This window comes from Danio rerio, chromosome 18 (genome assembly GCF_052040795.2).
Source record: "Danio rerio strain M-AB ecotype USA chromosome 18, GRCz13ab, whole genome shotgun sequence".
Taxonomy (NCBI): domain Eukaryota; kingdom Metazoa; phylum Chordata; class Actinopteri; order Cypriniformes; family Danionidae; genus Danio; species Danio rerio.
This window is the reverse complement of record NC_141038.1, coordinates 39,103,714-39,123,658: the sequence shown is the minus strand read 5'-3', so window position 1 is coordinate 39,123,658 and position 19,945 is coordinate 39,103,714. Positions and strand designations below refer to the sequence as shown.

General features: G+C 32.7%; 2 protein-coding genes and 1 long non-coding RNA gene across 5 annotated transcripts in view; 1 reads left to right on the top strand and 2 right to left on the bottom strand.

Annotated features, from left to right (window-relative positions):
- clasrp (CLK4-associating serine/arginine rich protein) overlaps positions 1 to 19,945 on the bottom strand; it is a 777,720-nt gene that overhangs the window by 573,305 nt on the left and 184,470 nt on the right. The window lies entirely within an intron of this gene.
- The window catches only part of tmem91 (transmembrane protein 91), an 85,258-nt gene continuing 78,604 nt past the window's right edge, over positions 13,292 to 19,945 (bottom strand). For all 3 annotated transcript variants that reach the window (XM_087293341.1, XM_087293343.1, XM_087293344.1), the window contains exon 4: positions 13,292 to 13,604. In XM_087293341.1, coding sequence (XP_087149467.1) covers positions 13,449 to 13,604 — 156 coding nt within the window. In that variant the 3' untranslated portion in view covers positions 13,292 to 13,448. The remainder of the gene's footprint in view (positions 13,605 to 19,945) is intronic.
- Positions 14,523 to 18,082, top strand: LOC147839785 (uncharacterized). Its single transcript, XR_015515161.1, has 4 exons — positions 14,523 to 15,296; positions 16,318 to 16,357; positions 16,456 to 16,600; positions 17,934 to 18,082. It is a non-coding gene; the product is annotated as an uncharacterized LOC147839785 (long non-coding RNA).

The following is a 19,945-nucleotide window of genomic DNA, read 5'->3' as shown; positions in this document are numbered from 1 at the left end:
ATGAAGTTGAGTTAATAAAGCTTTTATTAACATACAAATTAAGTATTAGTACATACCTAAATAATAAGATTTCTAAATGTTAATTTGAATATTTTATTATTTACTAACTCATTCTGAGTGATCTAAAAAAAACAACCTACACTTAAACAACTGGTTTGTAAATAATGCAAACTTAATTTAATAATGAAAAATAAATCATTAACAAAGCATGAAAGTACAATTAACAAGCACATTGTAAATGTGGTTGTAAGTCAGGAACACAGCATTTGTAGCTGCACTTATAAAACTGCCTATACATTTATTAATGTAGAGTTAATGCTTAACAGATAAAGAAGTAACTATTTTTTAATTGTTATTAAATAGTTCATGTGTAGTTGGTATAAAGTATTACCATTGTTTCCAATTAGTATATTTGAATGAAATCTTTAGCATTTAGCCCTGTAAAAGTCAAAAATTGTATTTACAATTGCTTTAAAAATGTCTTAATTTTAACTTGGTGAAACCTGCAGAAACCCTGTTGATTACTGAAGTCTTGTAAATTTGGAATTGAAAGGAAAATTTTTTATTTTTAGAACATAGAAATTCACGTTTTTTTTGTGTGTGTACCTTGGTATCACAGGGTGTTGCGGGGTCTTAAAAAGTCTTAAAATGTTGACATTTTTTTAAACAAAATGTTAGGCCTTAAAAAGTCTTAAATTATATATATATTTTTTTTATTTGGCCAAGAATAACAGCAATTTTTAATTTCTTAAAAGCCATTTTAAGGTCAAAACTATTAGCCCCTTTAAGCTATATATTTTTTTCAGATAGTCTACAGAACAAACCAGCATTATACAATAACTTGCCTTATAAACCAAACCTGCCTAGTTAACCTATAGTTAAGCCTTTAAATGTCACTTTAAGCCATAGAAGTTTCTACTAAAATGTTAAGTTTTTATTGCAAAGAGTTTTCAAAGAGTAATTAAGTTTTTTATTGCAAAGAGAGGATTATTTCAAAGTAAAAACAGCAAATTTGTTTAATTAAATTCCCTAATCAGGAAAAGAAAACTAAAAACTATTTCACAATTCCTCACGATTATTATAGCAATGTATCCCGTTACATAATCTTCCATTTACACAAAAACTATAGACGAAGGTATGAGTGGACATAATATTTATAATGAATCTTAAGATTTTATAAAAGAAATGCATTGGGTTGAATGGGTTTTTTTTGAATATTTGTGTAGTTTTCTTTATAGTAAATATACATTTAACACATTAAAGTATGTGGTAAAGAAATAACTACATTTGTTTTTTGTTTGTTTGTTTTTTTCCAATTCCAATGATCCAACTGGGCAATTATACCAAAAATCCTTAGTGTTTAACCCCATATAAGTCTAAACTCTCATTCATAATGGTCTTAATATAAATTTCAATTTTCCATTTTAATTACAATGTGAAATTGTTATGAAATTGAGGATACTATTTGTTAAAGTTTTGCAAGTAAAATACTAATTTCACAAAGCATTATTTCAATCGCAGACAGCTCCAGATTTTTAGCACACCAAATATCTCACAGGCATTGGCGACCCCTCATTCAGATTGCGTCTTTGATAGTTCATACTGTTTGATTGTCACTCGCATGCACGAGCACCGATTTGCCTGTGATTTTAGGCATTTGTCGTCGATTTCTCAAAACCTGTCGGCGAGTCAAAATCGGTGCTAAAATCATGCAGTCTGAAATCAGCATTAGCTGCCGCGTGCACGCTTTAAAAGCTAATACGGGTGCATCCTAACCTGACGCAGGACCCAGATCTCTCGACTATTGCTTTGATTTCACAATTTTTTAAATTTAATTGCTTAATCATATTATAACATGTCTAAATGTGTATTCTGAAGGTTGGAATGACGGGAGTGTTAGTAATTAATGACCGAAAGAGTTTTCAGTTTTGAGTGAACAAACCTTTATGAAAATGGGGGTGGAAATATGACAGTCGTTTTCATGCTAGCTGAGTATTGAGACATGAATATTTAACATGATTTTTACAAATGAAACATGAGCACACATTGCTTTGCATCTTATAAACACAATCAAGCTTTAAAACTACACTCTGGATCACCTCTTTAATGCCCACACCTAACCCATCCCCGTCCTTAACACTACCCCGCATAGTGGTATTACTAGCTCCATTGAATGCATTGTCTGAGATTGCATCTCTGAGATATAGAATCTTAGGTTGCAAATCCAAGTCTGCATCCAGACACTATTGAAAAAAAATACTAATATTAACCTTATTTAAAATTACAATATAGAGATTGAATCATAAGTTCATTGTTGGGAAATCTGTATTGAATTACGACTCAAGTGTTTTATCAAAGACCTAAATTGTTTGCAATGCTGCACTGAGAAATGTGATTTTTGATTTGTTTTACACTTTCCTTATGAGATTAGCAGCAAAGTTTTGAGCCATGATTATAAAATGATAACTTTAAGAATAAGCAACTCACAGATTCTTGATTTTATTAGATTTTGCAAAACATCTAAACATTTTCTAATTTGCATTTGCTTTTATGATCTAGAGATCAAGTATTTGGCCTCAATGTATTATTTTGTTTGTGTTTTTATCATTACAACGCTTACAAGAACATACCATAGTAACATAATATATTGTTTTGGGTACAATAATAAACACTACAAATGTACTATTTAGGTGTATATAATAATATAAAACAACATAAATGGCTATGTTGCTGTTTAGGTATCATTGAGTATTTCATGTCTTTCATTCCCAATTAATGGAATTGGAAAAAATAATGCAATTTTCCTGAATAAACATTATTTATTTAAGAGGAAAAGAAACGTATTGACCCCAAAAAATTGAACTGTAGAGTTTTTATTATCTTCTTTGGAGAAATATTTTAATGTGTTCAGTTTCGATATAGATTATAGTTTCTTCTGTTGAACACAAAAGAAGATATTTTAAAAAGTAATGGAAATTGGTTACCATTGACTTCCACAGCAATTATTTCATCTGGGCCCGGTTTTTCAAAAGTAATCCACTAGGATTTTGGATAAGGGATTGGATCAAATCTTGAAAATGGGTTTTTCAAAAGAAAAAACGGATTACCCAATCGGATTAGATCACGTAATCTAATCTTGGTTTTGATCCGGATCAAACCTTTACTTTGGGTTTTTCAGACCTTTTTTGTAGGATTTGGATCACTTTGATCCAAAAAACCTGGATTAAACTGATCACACCAGAAAGGTGGATTTAGTGTGAATTTCATGCCCAAAATGTAATAAAAACTTAAAAATGTTATTAAATAATACTATTTTTGGATCACACAGTATCTTACGAGATATACTATTGATTCATAAGGTTTTAATTTTATTTGTTCATCCATCAGGCTGTAGTGATTATTGGCTTTAACGTATTCAGCCTTTCAGTATAGGCCTACAGCAAAGTAGAAATAGCTTGGCCTCATAAAATAATCCCCCAAACAGCTGTCAAAATTTACCAAAAACAATACATTTTATTGTCAATAATTGATATCTATATTCATCACAATGGAAAATATTTTTGTTTTTAGAATATTTATTAGTGATGCATGCAATGATTACAGAATAACCAAATTTTTTGAGTGCAAAAAAGTGCAAAGAATGGCAATGACTGATTTTAGAAATCTCTTTCAAGAATTGCAAAAAGAGACTGAAAGGGCAGAAGCACAGCTTCATCTGGCAGAGGAACAACTGACTCTAACCAAACTGCAGCAAACCAAGGCCAGACTTCAGATCCGCCTCCTAAAGGCTACGCTCAGACAAGCTGCTCTCTCCACATCAGATGAGGAAGTCTGAAATTATTGTGGAGTTTTTGACATTAAGTCTTTTTTTTATTTACATCTATATTTGAAACTTATTATAAATATCCTCAATGTACAGTGTTGTAGGTCTCAGATGAGCGGACTGCTGGAAGAGGATGGGGTGGGGGTTTTCTTGTTTTTATTATTTATTATTATTATTTTATTATTTATTAAATTTTCTTAGTTTTCATTTTAAATAAAAATAAAGTTATATCTACCCCACACTGGCTATTCTACTTGTTGCTCTTTACACAGGCCTATCTTTATCTACATTGTGTTTGAGCACTGGTAATCAAGATTTAGTGATCTTGAAAAGTTCCTATCCGGATCAGATTGATCCAATCCGATGTTGCTTTGAAAAACTGGCTCAAAAAGTAAGCTGGATTACGTGATCACGTACCGCAAAAACAGGATTACTAAATCCAGATCAATTTGATCCGGATTAAACCTTTTGAAAAACCGGGCCCTGGAGGTCAATGGTTACCAGTTTCTAACAAGTGGAGTTTATTCATAAACTAATTTTGAGAGGATCACGTGATTATGATTGAACACGGCTGGTTTTGCATTAGCATGTATAATCCACCAATCAGGCCATTCATTCCTATCTTGGATTTGAAGAATCCCTCCTTCCACCTTTACCTCTTCAACTTTTCCTTCATAAGGTGGCACGGTGGCCCAGTGGTTAGCACTGTTGCCTCACAGCAAGAACATCATCGGTTCTAGTCCTTTAACAAGCCGGCGGTTGTTTCTATGCATAGTTTGCATGTTCTTCCCATGCTCACGTGGGTTTTATCCGGGTCTTTCGGTTTCCTCCCACATGCCAAAAACATGCACAACAAGTGAATTAATCAATCTAAATTTAGCACTACAGTCAAACTGCAGCATATCTCTTCATAGCATTCATTTTAGTCATCAGCTCTTATCAGGGGGGAGTTGTCGAGATCTACCTGAGCTCAAGGCTCCCCTCTCACCCTGTAAACGAGAGGGAGCCCAGGGCTCAAGGACCTTTTGGGCTCAGGGTTCTCTCCCGGGAACAGCATGCCAAACTTGCTTATAATCAATCATCAGCTAAGTGTGAACTCTTGAAATATCTTATTTTGTGTTCAACAGAAATAAAGAAACTCATGTGGTTTTAGAAACACACGAGGGTCAGTAAATATTACATTTTAATTTTGAGGAGAAAACATCCAATTTAGGTACCAAATAACTAGCTGGATGTCTAAAAAAGCTTGTATTAATTAAAAAGACTATGATGATTTTGTGTTGAACTCCAAGCAACTGCACTTAGTTCAAATATGACATTAAGACCATCGCTTAGGGCACCACAGCTTTCAAAATTAAAAAATGATAAAGCTTTCCACTACTGTAAGCTGGGTCAGTTGGAAAATTACATAGAATATTAATATGCATTATCGTTAATTACTGTTCACTGCAGTTGTGCTTGATCTACCATTAAGTTCCTCTAGAGACATACAGTAATGAGTACCATTAAAACATGTCGACATTTTCAATAACAACAATGCAGTCGTATTTATTCATAACAGATACCTTAGAAATTTACATACACATTTACATAATATTAATGTAGAGAAGGAATGAAATGACGACACCAGACGTTTCTTCTGTTCCTCTTAGATTGCTGTGGTCTGAATATTCCTGCACCGTCAGGTTGTTTGTGCTGCTTCTTTTTTATAATCCACACAGGCAATGATGAGTTTCCAGAGGGGGTTTTGCTATCGCTCTTCTTCTCTGCTCCATGGGGCAGCTTGTTGTTGAAGTAATACCTAATTTCCTACCATGATATGACCCAATTTGTAATAGCGGGGAGCTCGAAGGGCACCTGCCAAGACAGTTTATGCTGACCGCTGTTTTGTGCCCTGCTACGAAAATGAATGAATCCAAACTTTAAATCCAAAGTTATTTTCTGTATTATGCACATTACTGTTCAAAAGTTTGTCACCTTGGAATTATAAGGTTCTATCTGCGTTCTCAATTATTTTGTGATATTGAGCTTCAAAAAACATCCCATAATGTAAATAAGTTGTCATTTAATAAGAATATATCAATAACTCAATTTTGACAAAAAATGTTAGATAGAACCTTATAACTCTAAGGTGACGAGTTCTGTAAGAAGTCAGTAAGTCTTTTTGTTTTTAAAATACAGTGAATTATGTGTAATATTATACTGTACATCTAATTGTCTTTCTATACATGGCAAAACTAAATATTTTCTGCAGCCATTACTCCAAATTTCGGTCACATAATCCTTCAGAAATCATTTTAATAAGCTGCCTTTAAAGCTCAATAAATATTTATCATTTTTATCAATGGTTTGTTGCTGCTTAACATGATTTAGGAAACCATAATTTATTAAAGATTGTTTTATTTCTTTGATTAAATATTCAAAAGAACAGCATTTCAATTATTCATTCATTTTCTTTTCGGCTTAGTCCCTTTATTAATCCGGAGTCGCCACAGTGGAATGAACCGCCAACTTATCCAGCAAATGTTTTACACAGCGGATACCCTTCCAGCTGCAACCCATCTCTGGGAAACATCCATACACACTCATTCACACTCATACACTATGGACAATTTAGCCTGCCCAATTCACCAGTACCGCATGTCTTTGGACTATAGGGGAAATTGGAGCACCCGGAGGAAACCCACGCGAACACAGGGAGAACATGCAAACTCCACACAGAAAGGCAAACTGACTCAGTCAAGGCTCAAACCAGTGATCTTCTTGCTGTGAGGCAACAGGACTACCTACTGCTTCACCATGACGCCCAAGAACATAATTTATTTGAAATTAAAAACTTTTTTAATATTATAAATATATTTACTGCACTTTTGACCAATTAATTCAACTCTCCTGAATAAACATTATTTATTTAAAAGGAAAAGAAATGAATTGACCTCAAAAAATTTAACTGTAGAGTTTTTATTGTCTACTTTGGGGAAAGTATTTTAATGTGAACAGTTTCGAGAGCATTCTAGATATAAGATTATTAGAAATAGTTCACCGAAAACAAAAAAAAAAGTCATCATTTACTCACCCTTGACTTTTTCCAATCCATATTGAAAACGGTGACAGGATTGTAATTTTTAGGTGAACTATCCCCCACAAGTGAAATGAATGAGCAGAATGTTTACAAGCACACATTTCCTATTTACAATAGGTCTCCCAATAATTGTGCATGAGAGCAGATGGATTATAAGTGTAGAAAATGTGTGAAGAAATGTCTTCACTTCCTATACATCAACTAAAACATGTCAGTCAAACCGTTGTGTTTTGGCACTGCTTATCACACCTTTAGGGTTGTCAAGGCAAAAGTGTATGTATTAAACATTAGTGGACTGCTACAGCAAAGTGAACATTACTGTTGTGTAGAAATGTAACTGCCGTATATGCCAGAATTCACTTTTAACCAAGTGCATGCCTTCAATCTCACACATGCAGCTTCAAGTCAGTGACTGCCAAGGCAGGCAAATACCCTTTAGTTTTCATAGTGCATGATTAATACATTAAAAAAATGACTTTTCTTCTTGTTCAAGCCACTTATTTAAAGGTTCAAGAAGTACTTTTTTGAGATTTTAACAGATTTGTGTGTGTTGAGCATCAGTTAAGACAGTGTTAGCACCTGCTAGCTTTAATTGTGGGAAAAACTGGATAATTTTAAGCTTTTGTCAGCTAATTTCAGCTTACGGGTTTAAAATGATTTTTGGGGCGGGATTAAAATCGGTGACGTAGCGCAAAACTGCTAGTGCAAAGATGATGCGTCAGTTTCTCTTTATTATTCATAGAGTTTTTACTATTCATGACTGCATGTGCTTTCCGAAAGCAAGGCAGACCAGCCAGTGCCAAGCTGTGAGATCCTACCTTAATTACTGGATGAAACCACGTCCACTGACCCACGGCACACAGTATTCAGTCGTTCATGAAGGGTCGTATGTGTTTGTTTGATTCACGGGTTTGTTGCATGTTTTTCCCCGCGATCCTGTCAGGGATGATACAGCAATGCTGTTTGTGTGCAGTGAGCAGTTTTGTCAGGAGAGCAGTATGAGAATTGGAGAATGGCGGACTTTGTCTTTTATCAGGAGTTCCTTCACATTTAGACACATCGCCGTGCTGCTGTGTTTGCATAAATCCTCTAGATTACCAGCAGGGCTAATGGTTAAAATAGACAGGACAAGAGACCTGCTGCACTGAGGCTGCATTCAGACCTTTAATTCAGACCCGTGGATTGAGGGAAAAGACCTCATTTAGTGTTTTTATAAACACGATTATCTTTACAATTGTATAAATTGTGGTTGTGTATGAAATTATGGATAGCAAAGTAGCAGGGCATTAAATTAACATTATCATGCATTTTTTGAAAAAAAATAGACCTTAACCGAAAGTGGGGGGTTTCATGGCCCTTTAAAATGAGTTGAAACACAATTCTTAAGTTTGTGTTTCTTTGGGGGCTTCTTAATTATTTTATGCTCATCTAATTAAATTTGTAAAAACAATTAAGTTACTTTATCGATTTTTGTTGGGACAACATGAAAAAATTGTGTGGAACCCAGCACTTTTTTTTACAGCTTAGTATAAACACATGTGATGATCTTAAGGATGTTTACATACCTGCAAACTCATTACCATTCTGCAAAAATGTTGCACTTATTCATGGCAAGTGAACCTTAAAGGATCACATTCACACACAGTTATTCTATTCATTATTCATTCTTGTTGAAAGTCGGTTTGATTTTCTTTCTTCAACAAAATGAATACAAAAGAAGACCGGGTTTCTGCACCTTCCATCAAATTTCTGACTTTTTAAGATCATTAAGACCATGATTTCTTTTTTTCTAATGGTCTCGTATTATCATTAGAATTTTTTTTTTTCATAAAATTTTTTATTTCATTTGGGGAATTTGATGTAAAAATGTCTAACAACTATTGTAAATTGTATCTCTTTGCAATAAAAATAAATATATATATATATATATATATATATATATATATATATATATATATATATATATATATATATATATATATATATTAGATGTATTGTTGATCATTGGATGGATGTCTGCCTAAACTGAGTAGCTTTACTTCACTGAAAAAAATTATGTCTGCAAAATCGTTGCAAACAATTTATATGTGTTGAATTTAAACAAATAAAATTAAATTTAGTAATGTTCTACTTAATTTGTTTATTTACATTCAGCCCAAATAAATTGATTACTTAACATTGAATATTTAAATGTAAATCCAAGAAATAATTTGTGAATCTTTTTTTTTTTTTTGGGACAAAGCAAAATTAAGATCTTTAAAAAAAAACGATTTAAGACCTACAACTCAACATGTCAGTGTACTTGAGACATTTTAAGGCCTAAATATTTAAGTTTTTAAATTTAAGGCATTTTTAGACTTTTTAAGACAGAGCGGATGCCCTGGAAGAGATTTTGAAAAATGTCATAATCCAGTAGCAATTTACTTCCATAGTATCTTTTTTCCTACTATGATATACAATGGCTACCAGTTTTCAACATTTATCAGAATATTTTTTTTTTTGGTTAAATAGAAAAACAAGCAAACTCATAAACGTTTAGAACCACAGTTTAATTTTTGAGTAAACTATCCCTTAGATAGAATCTTAGAAGGCATTTGGTTTTCATTATACCTTTGTATAATGGTATTCTAATGGTAGTTTCTAATGATATTCAGTAGTTTAGTTCTTTTAAAGGGAATACATGTAGAATTTAGAAACTAATTTGTGACATTTACTAAACTGCACCCGACAACTTATTTCAAAACTAAAACTTTAGAACTACTCTAATGAAGTCAGTCGCTGGGATTCACATCTGCCTAAATTATTGTAAGTTCTTAATAATGTTTCAGTTCTTGAAAAATGTATCACATTTGATTTCCATTTACCAACACGTTTTAGTGTAATTCTTGTAAAAAAAAAAAAAAAATGCTGTTAAACCCAATGAAAGACTCCTGAAACATCTTTTTTCAAATAATGTAATAATCAGAATTCGTGAAACAATGTCACAATCCCCATTAAGAAAAAAAAAATTACACAACAAACATTTTACCACAGCAATTTATATCAAGTGGGATTTCCTCATAGTATTTATTTTAAAAGAACATTCTGATCAGAAATTCAATTTCATCTTAAAGGGTTATTTCACCTAAAAATTGTAATTCTATTATTAATTGCTTGTTCAAATCCCCTCAGACCTTTTAGACCTTTTTAGACCATTTATCTTTACAACACAAATTGAAATATTTTAGATTAAATCTGAGTGAAAAGAAAAACATTATCAAAACATTCCATGTGACTTAGGTACTTCAACTCTCCAATTACTCCAAGAGCAGTAATAAATAAACCTGTAAAAACATTGTCCTCAGATCATCAAGGGGCACATTACATTTTTATGTCCCTTTTTGGGTGAACTAACCCTTTAAATTTTGCCACTCGAACATTAGAAATGTGTTAACTTATCTTAGATATGGGTAAAAAATAAGACAAAAATGGCAGTCATGGTGACTTTTATTACATTTTTTAAAGGATCAATTCTCTTTTTGTGATTTCTGGATTGATCCAGAGTTTGCAGGTATGGCGTACTATGAACAATTATGACTATGAAGCGTCTCCATACAGTTTTGATGGTAGTTGGGAAAAAGGACAGTCTACATTTATCAAGCTATGAATAGAGTCCTGCAGGACAAGCTTCTCATAACAGCATGACTCAGTGGAAGCTGCAGTATGTGTGTGTGTGTGTGTGTGTGTGTGTGTGTGTGTGTGTGTGTGTGTATGTGTGTGTGTTTCCCCATTTGCCTATGAGCTTTGTCTGTGCAAACTTGCTTTGCATCCTCATATTTGCAGAATCTGTCTGAACTTGCGCTTGTTTTTGGCAATCTCCAACTGAGTTCTGAAGTCTTTCACTGTGCTGTTTTCAGTTTGGAGGGTGGTTCAATGACCAATTTTTTAGAGCTCAGATAGAGAATGACCCAGTTTGCTGAAGTCATGTGTCTCTGAGGGCACGTCCTGGAGTTTTCGCAGCCGAATCCGTTGTGATCTCCTGATCTTAATGTCCTTGTCGAGTTACCTTCTATAACAAGCCCTTAAGGCCTCAGTTTCTCCCTTTCTTGTCAATTTATACAAAAGCAGAAATACCTATGTGGGTGACACAACTAGGGCTGCACAATATACAATCAAAATATACAAAAATATCTGCCAAGTCGACTGTTTTAGTTAGGTCTTCCAAGTGGAATAAGTACTAATAAATGACCAATTAGGCAGAAAAGAAACCAGAAGGTAATAATGGGAAATTGGTACTTTAAAGTGTTGCCAATGTTTTTAATGTACAGTATGTGTGCTCTGTATACGTTATTATTATATATTATATCGAAAGATAATTGGACAGTACTGTTCCTTGCACAGAGCCTGTTTATACCTGCTATTAAAATGCATGTTGTGGATGCCATTAAAGACAGCTTTAAAATGTCGAGATTGTCCATCTTCAACCACTTCCAGAGATAATCAAAACACATGTAGTTTTATATAGTCTCAGCGCTTTAACCTTCAACCTTTACTGTCAACCAATTAGAATGAAAGCTTGATAATTTTACATTTGCAAATGTAGATATAAAGTGATAGTTTGTTCAAAACTAAATATTTTGTCACCACTTAAGCATATTTCACTTGTTGAATTGTTCTGTTGAACACAAAAGAAGAAAGCTTGAAACTTGAAACTTGTAACAATTGACATCCATAGTAATTGTTTTTCCTACAATTGATACAGGTTTCCAACAATCTTCAACATATCATCTTGTGTGTAGAGCAGTAGAATGAAACTTATAAAGATTTGTAACCACTTGAGGGTGTAAACGTTTAATTTCAGGTGAATTATGCCTTTAAAGGGGAGGTCCACTATGATATCATATTTTAAACTTTAGTTGATGTGTAATGTAGCTGTGTGAACTTAAACAACATCTCTGAATGTAATATGTTCAAAGTTCAATGCAAAGGGAGACATTGGATTTTACAAAGTTAGCTAAGCAAAGCCTACAGCGAACAAAGTTTGAGCACTACAAAAAAATACACCCGGGCTAGTGAGATCATAATTGCTTCAGGTTATGGGCATTCACCACACGCATACACACTGTGCAGCGAAGGGGCGTGGCTAGTGGCTCTGTAGTGCTGTAATGTAGCAGAGAAAGCTAAAATGGCATCCAAACACTGTTTTTTTCACAGAGCTTTTTCTGTTTTTGTATTTGAGCTTCCAAACGGCATGACACAAAGAAAGAAGTGCTTACAATTTACTTTAATTATGTTCCAGAGAATAAAATATATATATATATATAGCTAGCATTTGACAAAGGACAGCTTTTAAAATCTCTCCCAGTTCAGTGCTGGATTCGTCTAAAAACTCCACCAACCGACGAAGCTGTGGACTGTGAGCCACAGCCTGAAAGTATTTTTGTATGTTTAAATTGATCTATTACATGCACAGTTTCTAGCGTTAATGGTTGGTATAGCTAGGGCGTGAACAAATATTCAAACAATGGGAAATTCTATCAGTCAAACCGTCGTAAACACCCACAAACGTTTGCAGCACTGCAGTGTCTTTATGCTGCCACTTTCCATGCGTTCTACATCTCAAATAACACACTCACAATAGACATGTTAATGTTTCATATTACTTACACATGCTTATTCCAAATACATGTGAAATACACTTGTCAGATTTTATTTTTGAAAGCTGATGTAAGGTTCAGCTGTGTCCTCCGTACAAACTGATACAGCTAACAGCTAATCTGACTGAGTATTTACACAGTGCAATAGCGATTGCTTGAATAGCTTGATGATGTGAAGCCAATCTGTGAATCCCAGGACATTATGTTATCTGACCAATCAGAGCCTCTTGAGGGTCATTTTCCTGCTAGCTGAGTAGCAGTATGTAATCAAAGTAAGTTACATGAATAAATAACAAGGTTTTCTACAAATAAAGCATGAGCACACATTGCTTTGCATCTCATGAACACAGCCAAGCTTCAAAAATACACTCTGGACCACCCCTTTAAGAATAAAATAGTACAGTTGAAAAATACTGTAACATTATTTTTGCTAAATTGTTTCCCTTTTCTTTTGATTTACTGGATTTATTAGGTATGGAGTGGAGTAAAATATTAATATATGTTTTATTCTGATAACATTTCCAAGTTTCAAATAAAATTGTAATTTAGAGCATATACTGTTTGAAAACAATATACATATTGTGCAGCCCTAGTCACAATCATAATTTGACACATATAAAGCAATTTCAGCAAAAAAAAAAAAAAAAAAAAAATATATATATATATATATATATATATATATATATATATATATATATATATATATATATATATATATATTTTTTTTTTTATATATATATATCCAGAAACATATATATATATCCAGAAAACCAAGTCTCTCCAAGTCAATTGTACTTTTCCAAAGGTGTAAATGAATGTGAGTATGTAAAGAGCAGCGGTTTGTGTGATTAAGAACCAGGGAAGTGTGTTTCTGGAAGAATTGAGAGAAGATACCAATGCAGTAGTCTTAAGGTGGTTTTCCAGACAAATAGGAGATCAGGGCAGCGATGGCACAGATGTAAGTGATGATGCCGAACACGATTGAAAGGATGGAGAGCCACAGAGCCTGCCGAGAAGCTGCACTGGCACCCTGGAAATCTCCTTGTGCTGACGCTTTGTTTGTCTGAAGCGGAGAAGAGAGAATGTAAACAGTATTAATCATAGTGAATGATGGACATTCCTCTGCTCTCTCTCATATGACTACAGGAATTACAGTAGCTTTCTCATAGGATTGTTCGAAAGCAGGCATATTATACACGTTGTAAAAAAATGTATATGCTCAAAAAGCAGTGACAAATTTTTTATGATACTCTAATTAATTTCAATAAGCTAATTAGGTTTCACAAAATTTCAATACAATTTAAAACTATTCAGACTGTGTTTAGCTAAAAGCAAAAGTTCAAGTTTAGGGCAAATTTTCATTTTTGGGTGAACTATTATTTCAACAGTGTATTATTACACTATACTTTCTTTTAGTTGTTTCCCTTCACCTTTTACCTTTGATCTCCTCATTCGAGACAACACCTCCTGTTTCATTGGAAATCAATCACCGGAGGTCTCTCATTATGACACTAATTAAAGTCTGAATGAAACCCATTGATCAGAGTCTCGTCAGCTGTGTGGGCTGAACATTTGCTTTGCCACTTCCATTGAAAAAAAGTCCTTTAAACTGTATACAAGTTCCATAATGTATGGAAAAAGCAACACCCTGTGGAAATAGGAAGGCAATCAAATTAGAGATTTGAAGTTGTTCAAACATTACATCCGGTGGTCAGTAAATGGTTTGTGGGTCTGTCTGAGGATGAGACAAAAGCTGTAACGCAAATGGCTTTGGCTTGTATTATTCTTTTGTTTGGAACTTTGATTCACTGGTGGCATAATCCTGTAAATCTCAGTGTAATCCTGTCTAAACCTTCAGGTATAATTCCATAATGTTCACATTCACTCCTAAAAGAGCTCTAGACTTGAGATTAGCAGCTAATCTCTGTCACTTTTGGTCCATCTGCCCTTTAGACACTGTCTGTCTGTCTGTCTGTCACAACAACACATTCTCACTCCCAACTCGTCATATACTGACGCTTGGTCAGGAACCCTCGGCGTAAGTTATTGACGCACAGGGTACCCCTTTAGCGTCACATTTAGACGTGCAGGGATTCCCTATAGAATCTGTACCTGAGCCTGAAGCGTCATAGGGAGACGCTGGAGGCTCGTATAATTACCAATAGATGTCAACGCACTTTTTAAAACCTGATTTACGCCTATTATCGCAGTTTTCTTCTTTTAAAAATATGTAATTTTTATTTTGTTCATGAAAAGCGTCTGTAAACTGGGTCGAAACTACTGTATGAATAAACTTCGGTCCACGTGACATCCCTTCACGGTGAGTTTAACGCCGCTCTGCTATTGGTCAAACTGCATCAACGGTGAGTTCGCAGATGAGTTCAACTGTCAACATTAAATAGTATGTTAATGCTGCATAATGTATTTTTATTGGAGATTAGTTGGTTTTTATAAATATGTTATCATTTACTTTATATTTAATGAGTGAAAATATATTCGGTTGTCCAGTTTAGGTTAACTATAAAACTATACTACTAATAAAACTTTGATTCATTCATATTATTTATTATTTTTTTATTTTAAAAAATATTACATTTCAAGTACTAAGTTTAAAAATGTTTTCGGCTGATCTTTTTTCATTTTAAATTATTCATTGAAGTTGGGGTCATTGTATGTGGCGATCTATTTTTTACAGTCTATGCTCGCTATCCCAAGGTTCATTGCGATCCCAAGGTTCACTGCGGTTTTCCACAAGGTAAGTAAAAAGTAAACAAATAAAGACGATTTGTTAATAAAGCATGTACTGTAAACTAGCGACGTTATCTAATTACATCAAGTTCATTTATTAAAAACATATTTTTCTCACATATAACGTTGGTCATGCATTAGAACAATAAATACATTTTAAGATGAGGAACAGTGTTACCAGATTGTTGTTTTCCACAATAGAATTCGTGCAAAATCTATATATAATATGCAGTATGCAACTCTAATAATACAAATGTATTCGTAATTGTTTTAATATTAAAGAACATCAAGTGTTTCCAAAGGTTTAAAGGCTACATTGTAAAAACAATTATTTTCTTAAAACACACACACACACACACACACACACACACACACACACACACACACATATATATATATATATATATATATATATATATATATATATATATATATATATATATATATATATATATATATGTATATATATATATGTATATATATATATATATATATATATATATATATATATATATATATATAAAAACACACACACACACACACACATATATATATATATATATATATATATATATATATATATATATATATATATATATATATATAACATAACAAAAGCTCAAGTATAACTTAAGCTGATGTATGTCACAATGAATATCTTACACTATTACAAGTATAATTTGGCCTTTACCAATTTATTTAATAAAAGAAAGAATCTATCATCTCTAAATTGTGGTAAAGAGGCACAACAAGCTGTCTTCTTTGTCAAATATTATGTCAGTCAGGATGGCAATGGTAAAACTCAAGGATTACCTTGCACCTTCTCAGAAATTTACCATTGATCATATGTATTACAAGTGGCTGGATTGTTTTTAACACAAGCAACGTTTTTTAAATCATTATCTTAAACAGATTAAGGCTCATTTTGGACTACACTTACATTACTTTACAACTGCTTAATGCAGTACTGATGTATCTAGTAGTTTAGTGTGTTTAACTAATGTCACATATGTTTTTATTCATTTTAGATGCAGAAACTTTTGACATATGAATTCATCTTGACTAAGGGTAAGGTTTTTGTTCAGAATTAATCATTATTTAAAATCATTGTATTTTCTTTGTTATTATGTACAGCTTTTAAAAGAATGTACTTTCTTTTAATAAAGAACTCTTCACAGCACTGCATCTGAACAGTCACAACCTCACAGAGCTGCACAACTGCCCCACTCAAGATCAGTGTTGAAGCTGGAACCTCATCTTGTGTACAGCAAAGGCAGAGCTGAAAATTTACTGTTTGTCTTGTATTGTGTGGTAAGTCATAGTTTTATTTTTATTTTTTTATTGCAACACTAAGTAGTCCATTCTGTGGCCAATATGATATAAAAGGCCTAAAATGGGACTAACGTGATTATTGTTTTGATTTCTAGATAAGTACTTATGGGGCTACACATGCAGCTGAAGTTAGCTACATGGAGTAGGACATTTCTTTCAGTATACTCTTAAAGAGATTCACCCAAAAAGAAAAATTCTGTCATTAATGACTCATACTTCACTTTTTCCAAATATGTCTGAGTTGCTTTCTTCAGTTAAACACAATTTATATTTTAAAGAAAGATGAAAACCTGCAAACATTAATTTCCATGGTATTTGTTTTTTCCTACTATGCATGTCAATGTTTTCAGCTTTTCAGCTTTCTTCAAAAACTTCCTTCATGTTCAACACAAAGTAACTTGGAAGTTTTTAAAAAAAGGTTTACAACCACTTGAGGAAGAGTAAATAGTGAACTATTCCTTTAACCCAATCTAGTTGACTTTACTAGAAAATTGTATAGAAACCCAGTGCCTTAAACCCCTTACATTTTATACAGGGTACAACTTAACAGCCATACTTGAATTAAAATATTACTGTAAGTCCAAGAAGATTGTAACGGTTCTAGGTTAATTTAAAGAGGGCTGTTTAGTTTCACCTTGTGTAAAAACATAAAGGGTTTAAGGCAACATGTTTCTATGCAGTTTTCTAATAAAGTCAACTAGTTTGGGTTAAGAGTGTAATGGGTTACAGTAATAGCAGTGAATCATGCAGGCATAAAATAAATGTTTAGCCTTGTAAAACAATAAGCTTGTTATAATTTAGAAATATTTTTAGGGTGGAGCACAGTATGCTGTAGTAGTTTTCATATAATTGATGAGTCAAACATGAGGTGTGTTTTCAACTGCAAGAAGTGAATTAACAATATGTTCATCAAGATTCAAATCTTGCATCTTATACTTTTTAAGGTTTTGGCCCAATAATACCCATATTCTGCTATTTAAAAAAAAACTTGCTGGAATTTGTGTCAGCATTCCCTTCAATGAAAACTACAGCAGTGGACATCAGTGGTGATAAAAATGTTTGAGAAGGATAAGGGTGTTCATAATGAGAAGTGCAGTCACTTTCCTGATCTCTGAGTTTGTAGAACTGACAGATCTGCTTGGAATACATGGAAACATGCTGAAAAATGTTTAACCTATTATACAGTTCATTCAAGAGTGCCAGGTTTAATGACACTTTACATATATAAATAAATATCACTGAACTTTCTAAATGAAACCTAACACTCATTCTTTGTTCAGTAATGATATTGTGCACTTCTAATACTTTACAGTGGCAAAACCTGGAATAACACATGGGAGCCCTCCAGGAATTGCTGACACTTTACGCCCAAGTCTCCTCATGCTAACCGGATTGCAATATGACAGTCTAGTCAGCATAAACACCTGGACTCACCAAGCACACTTTGGTTCTCAGTGTTTTGTACAAATTGTTTTTGCTATTCTTCAGTAAATACTTGAATATGTTTTGAACTTATTCTACTTTTGATGTTTAAGTTCAGAAAGTTGTTATTATAAACATAATTTGCATTTGTCATGAACTTGACTTCTTGTTGTTGTGAAAGCTGTTTATTATAATGGCATTTCCAAAGGCATCGTTTAAAAGATTTTTTGCAGTGCAGTTTTACTTGAGCTTGACATACCAGATGTATGACATGAATAAATATCACAAAACAAATATAATAATGATAATACAAAATATAAATTTCCTTCAATTATAATTGTTTTTAATCATTTATATATGTATGGTAATATATTATTGCATTAAAAACTGTTATAAATATATATACATTTTTGGTTTTTGCATGTTTGCGTGATTTTTTTTTTTTTTTTTTGTGGCATTATAAATAAATTATAAATGTTTCATTAAAAATGTATTGTGTTTATTTGCATACTCATTTACAATGAACTACTATTTTTACTATTTAATGGGCACTATATTTGTCATTTAAGTTTGACACATATTTATATTTGTATACCTACAGGACGCAGTGTTTAGTTACAGGAAATGCTGGAAATGTTTTCAAACATGATGCTTTTTTTATTATTTTATTATTCGTTTCAAATTTACTATACTGCCTATGATCTGGTTTTACTATGATCATTTTGCACATCAGGTTACCCCCACAAAGGAATCTCACGGTAAATATACATTTGTATTTTTAATAAGACAATAAATAACATGTAATATTAATACACATTTTGATATTTAAGTTATATTATAAGGTTATTATAATCTACCTTCAACCGGAAGATTACCAAATAGAGACAAAGTGTGACGTAGATTGCGACATTGTGATTGGACTATAACTTCTAAGCCAAATTAAAAGATCCTTCGTGTTGCTAACTATGTTTTGCCAACTTTGCCACTTTACTAACAGTGTCCTTTATCAATGAGTTATCGCTGTGTTTCAAATAGTTACCGATTAACCAAGATCGTAACCCTAAACTTAACCCTAACTACAGCTTTCAATGAACTACAATTTGTAGCGCCATGTCTTTCCCGTCCCATCTATACAGCGACAAAGGATTGTGGGTAATGTAGTTTAAAGCCTTTTTGTAATAAAATGGAACAAATACTATTTTTAATGAACTAAAGACTATCTGAATAAGGTCATTGTGTATATATTTATGACATATATGAATGCCAGACATAAATTTGTTATTTTACAATGAGTATTTTTTTAAACAGCTTTTATTGACTCGATCAGTATATACCAGACTATTATATCCAACATTATTTATTGAACATAGCATAGATAATAGTCTTGCTGATATTCTCTCACTCATTTCTCGTTTGAAATGTGAATACTTTTTCCTTTTCTACGGGGCTCTACTCATCCCCTTTGAGTGAAAGGGCAGTTAACATATGTAGATGTATTATCTTCAACATGGACAAGAAATTGTATTGTCACATGTACAGTTGTGGTAAAAAAAAAAAAAGCTGTAAAAATAAGCTAAACATTAGTATCCTCTTTAATCACAAGTTATTAGCAATAATGATCTATGTTCATCACAAATATTATGAGTTCAGAATAAAATGTGTGGATGTAATTCTGTAAGTGTGTTTCATTAATGGTCATTATGTGATGTTTAATTGTTTTCACTTTATTTGAAATATGGATAAAAGCTCTTAAAATATGTAAATGTTTAAAAATATAACCTTTTTAAAGACATGTATTTGTTTGAAAACCACTCTTTATCTGATTATTTTTACTTTCTAAATCTTCAACTGTTTGTGTAACAGTATGTTTTGATGACAATGGATGAACTTTGTGTTAAATAA